At 44.9% G+C, this 5,000-nt stretch overlaps 1 protein-coding gene across 1 annotated transcript in view; it reads left to right on the top strand.

The window, feature by feature from the left end:
- The window catches only part of LOC307271139 (uncharacterized protein), a gene marked incomplete at its 5' end in the record, with an annotated part of 17,089 nt that overhangs the window by 11,585 nt on the left and 504 nt on the right, over positions 1-5,000 (top strand). Inside the window, 5 exons of the mRNA XM_080055013.1 lie at positions 1-5; positions 323-523; positions 1,493-1,986; positions 2,710-2,820; positions 3,548-3,856. The exon at positions 1-5 is cut by the window's left edge and continues 132 nt beyond it. Of these exons, the coding sequence (XP_079911139.1) occupies positions 1-5; positions 323-523; positions 1,493-1,986; positions 2,710-2,820; positions 3,548-3,856 (1,120 nt within the window). The remainder of the gene's footprint in view (positions 6-322; positions 524-1,492; positions 1,987-2,709; positions 2,821-3,547; positions 3,857-5,000) is intronic.

Below are 5,000 nucleotides of genomic sequence, written 5' to 3'. Positions count from 1 at the left end.
CTCAGGTACGTGTGTGTGTGTGTGTGTGTGTGTCTGTCCCTGTGTCTATGTGTGTGTGTGTGTGTGTGTGTGTGTCTGTCTGTGTCTGTGTGTCTGTGTCTGTCTGTGTGTGTGTCTGTCTGTCTGTCCCTCTTTTAAATGTTTTTTAATGTGTTTTATGTATTCTAATCTTGCCCCTGTAAAGCACTTTGAGTGGCCTTGTGTCTGAATTGTGCTATAGAAATAAACTTGCCTTGCCTCTGTCTGTGTGTGTGTGTCTGTCTGTCTGTCTGTCTGTCTGTCTGTGTACTTCTGTCTGTCTCACGCATCTGGACTTCCTCAGGTATCCGTCTGTTAGCTTGAAGGACCTGGAATCCCTGAAGACAGACAGACAGACGGACAGACACACACAGACACAGAGGGACAGACAGACAGACAGACACACAGAGAAACAACCGAGACGCACCGAGAGCAAAGAGAGCCTGAAGTCCCTCTCTACTGCGTCTGCTAAAGATGTCCGCCCAGCAAGCAGCGCCAGCTCAAGGTAAGTTTAGCTGTTTCTCATTGACCCCCTGTTAAATAGTAATTTCTATCTATCTATCTATCTATCTATCTATCTATCTATCTATCTATCTATCTATCTATCTATCTATCTATCTATCTATCTATCTATCTATCTATCTATCTGTCTGTCTGTCTGTCTGTCTGTCTGTCTGTCTGTCTGTCTGTCTGTCTGTCTGTCTGTCTGTCTGTCTGTCTGTCTGTCTGTCTGTCTGTCTGTCTGTCTGTCTGTCTGTCTGTCTGTCTGTCTGTCTGTCTGTCTGTCTGTCTGTCTGTCTGTCTGTCTGTCTGTCTGTCTGTCTGTCATCTCTCTTTCTCTCTGTCTGTCTGTCCGTCTGTCCGTCCGTCTATCTATCTATCTATCTATAGAAATCATACTGTTTGATATGGAAATATGAGTAGAATAAATAACTAAATACATCTTCACCTCATCACTTGATATTGTGGAAAGACTTGAGGCAGTGGTGGATGATGCCATCTTTAGTAACTAGCTTCTTTTGACTTCTTTTCTAGACAATTTTCCCATTGACCCCCATGTTAAATAGGCCATTTTCACAGCATTAATAAACCTATTTAAGGCCTGGTACAAAAAGACATTCAACTCTTGTTCATCCATTTTAAATACCATGTTAAATAGGCCGTTTTCACATTGACTTCCATGTTAAATATGCCGTTTTCACATTGACTTCCATGTTAAATATGCCGTTTTCACAGCATTATTAAACCTATTTAAGGCCTTAATGTCTTGTTCATCCATTTTATATACTCTGGATTTGGATACTCCTTATCATATCAATATATGTAATTTGTTTTCTTTTTTCTTTTTGTGAAGTAATTTAAACATAATCTTTGTTTTTTGTATTTTCATGTTTTTCATTTTGTTTCTGAATTGTTTTGAAATGTCTGAAATAAATTCAATTCAATTCAATTCTGGATTTGATGCCTTTTACAGCGCTGCCTTAATGAAGGACAAGCGAGTGGAGGCCAAGAGACAGGACCTTAAGCCCAAGCTGAAGGCTCCAGGGGAGAAGAGAGAAGATCTTAGGACCCAGCTGAAGGCCCCAGGGGAGAAGAGAGAAGGAGGCAGCAGCGCGGAGGAGAAGACCAGAGCGAGAGACACAGAGACCAAACTGAAACCGCCGACCAAAGCCGCTGAGAAAACCGCGCCAAAGAAGGAACTGTCCAAACTCGTTAAGAAGGAGATCGTGAGCGCTAAACCAAAGAGAGAGATGAGACCGGAGGGAAAGAAAGAGGAGAAGAAAGAGGGGAAGATGGAGGAGAAGAAAGCGACCAAACCAGCAGCTGCTAAAGAGGCTAAGAAGGCAGCTAGCTCAGCCTTGCCGTTAGCAGCTAGCTCAGGGTTAGCTAAAGGTTTGGTGAGGAGTGGGACTCTGAAGAAAGATGGAACGCTGCCAAAGAAAGAGTCGCCGAGCAAAGGGACCAAAGGTAAAATAATGTTTTATTATCGCTTGGTTTTATTGTCTTTTAAATGCAATTATTTACATTTTGAACAGTTTTTCTGCCTGTAACAGTGGCTCAGGTGGTAGAGCGGGTCGGCCAATGATCCAAGGGTTGGTGGTTCGATCCCCGCTCTGCCACCAGTGTCATGGTTGTTGTGTCCTTGGGCAAGACACTTCACCCACCTTGCCTCATGTGAATGTGTATGACTGCTATAATAATAATAATAATAATAATAATAATAATAATAATAATAATAATAATTGATTGGATTTATATAGCGCTTTTCAAGGTACTCAAAGCGCTTTACAGGGTTCCAGGTTCAATTCGTTCACACACAGTCATACCGGTGGTGGTAAGCTACGCTGCTGTATGTTTGAGGTGGTGGTCTGAGGGGCCGTAGGCGCTGAATGGCAGCCACGCTTCCGTCAGTCTGCCCCAGGGCAGCTGTGGCTACTATGGTAGTTTACCACCACCAGTATGACTGTGTGTGAATGAATGGAACCTGGAACCCTGTAAAGAGCTTTGAGGGACTAGAAAAGCGCTAGATAAATCCAATCCATTGTAACAGTTAAAAAAGTTGGGGAAAAGTTTTTTTTATTTTTATTAGTTTCTTTGGCAATATGTGTGTATAATGTCTGTCTGTCTGTCTGTCTGTCTGTCTGTCTGTCTGTCTGTCTGTCTGTCTGTCTGTCTGTCTGTGTCCTGCAGCAGGCTCTAAGGAGCTGCAGACAGGCGACCGCTCCAAAGTGTCCGCGCCTGAAGACGTGACGGCTGAGTTAGAGAGACTGAGACTGAACGGGGAGCAGGCCGACTCTAAGGGTGAAATACTGTCTTTATTTATCAGTTTTTTTTTTTATGTTATTTTTGGAGCATTTTTGCTTTTATTAGATGTTTTTAGGTTTAGGAGAGAAAGAGTTACAGTGGGGCAGAGAGGGGAATGACATGCAGAGAACGACCCGGGCTGGATTCTAACCCGGGTCTGCTGTGAAGAGGACAGACAGGCAGAGAGGGGAATGAGATGCAGAGAACGACCCGGGCTGGATTCTAACCCGGGTCTGCTGTGAAGAGGACTGAGACTCTATAGAGGGAAGGGGGGGGATACTCTGACCACTGCGCCATGAACACCTACTAGAGTTTTTATTTTAATCGGATTATTCACTATCGCTTGATGTCAAAAACCACTTATTGTCTAAATCAGTGAATATCTCCTCATGATCCACTATCTGTCTGCACTGTGGGTGAACTGAAAAAATATATCCAGTGTTGTAAACAAAGGGGCCCACTGCTGTGTCCAGGGGTGGCCATAACATATTTGGGGGCTCGTCCGGGATTTGGTTGCCTTAACACAAATCAGGAGGAGATATTCACTGATTTGGACAACAAGCGTTCTCCAGAATCACTGACTGCACCTTTTAACTGTGATTTCTCTCTCTCTGTGTCTGTCTCTCTCTCTCTCTCTCTCTCTCTCTGTCTCTGTCTGTCTGTCTCTCTCTCTCTCTCTCTCTCTCTGTCTGTCTGTCTGTCTGTCTGTCTCTCTCTCTCACAGAGCTGAAGAACGGACTGAGAGATCTGTGCGTGAAATCAGAGGACACAGCTCTGGACAACTCTCCATGCTTTACCAGCCCTTCGACTGACCCTAACATGAACCCTAACCCTCTAAAAGACCCCAATCTTAACCCTACAGACCCTAATCTTAACCCTAAGGACCTTACCCCAGCCCCCTGCCCCTCCCTCTCCCTGCCTGCTGAGCTGTCTTCCCCTCACTCAGCTGAAACCGGATCAAACCAGGTTAACGGACATTCTGCTCCAGACTCCAACCATAACGGACCTGATGATCCCCTGATACACACACTAGGTACAGTAGAGCTAACCCCTAACCCCTAACCCCTAACCCCTAACCCTAACCCCTAACCCCTAACCCCTAACCCTAACCCTACACACACTAGGTACAGTAGAGCTAACCCCTAACCCCTAACCCTAACCCCTAACCCCTAACCCTAACCCTACACACACTAGGTACAGAAGGGCTAACCCTAACCCCTAAACCCCTAACCCTAACCCTCACCAGCTGCTCTCTAATGTTAAAGACCCCTAACCCTAACCCTAATGACCTTACCCCTAACCCTAATGTTAAAGACCCCTAACCCTAACCCTAACCCCTAACCCTAAAGACCTTACCCCTAACCCTAATGTTAAAGACTCCTAACCCTAAAGACCTTACCCCTAACCCTAATGTTAAAGACTCCTAACCCTAACCCTAACCCTAACCCTAACCCTCACCAGCTGCTCTCTAATGTTAAAGACCCCTAACCCTAGCCCTAACCCTAATCCATCATCACACACTAGGTACAGAAGGGCTAACCCTAACCCTAACCCCTAACCCCTAACCCTAACCCCTAACCCTAACCCTACACACACTAGGTACAGAAGGGCTTTCACCAGCTGCTCTCTAAGGTTAAAGACCCCTAACCCTAGCCCTAACCCTAAAGACCTTACCCCTAACCCTAATGTTAAAGACCCCTAACCCTAAAGACCTTACCCCTAACCCTAAAGACCTTACCCCTAACCCTAATGTTAAAGACCCCTAACCCTAACCCTAACCCTAACCCTAACCCTAACCCTAACCCTAACCCTCACCAGCTGCTCTCTAATGTTAAAGACCCCTAACCCTAATCCATCATCACACACTAGGTACGGTAGGGCTTTATATATATATTCATATTCATGCCTCTTGATCCGAAATGATCCCCATTAACAGCAAGGCAGCAACATACCACAAGAGTAAAATCGCTTGAAACGCGCCTAAACCAATCATGTTTCTACGGCTCTATCGCGAGCTACGCGTTTGGTGTGGGCGCACCTTAACATTATTACTAAATTTCCATTATTTTTTCTCTATTGTGGGTATTATAAATGTGTAAATATGTGCCTTTCTCCACTGATTGTGTGTATATGTGTGTCTGTCTGTCTGTCTGTCTGTCTGTCTGTCTGTCTGTCTG

The sequence above is a fragment of the Ammodytes marinus genome, assembly GCF_949987685.1.
Source record: "Ammodytes marinus genome assembly, contig: scaffold_107, whole genome shotgun sequence".
Taxonomy (NCBI): domain Eukaryota; kingdom Metazoa; phylum Chordata; class Actinopteri; order Uranoscopiformes; family Ammodytidae; genus Ammodytes; species Ammodytes marinus.
This window is presented reverse-complemented; position numbering and strand designations above follow the sequence as displayed.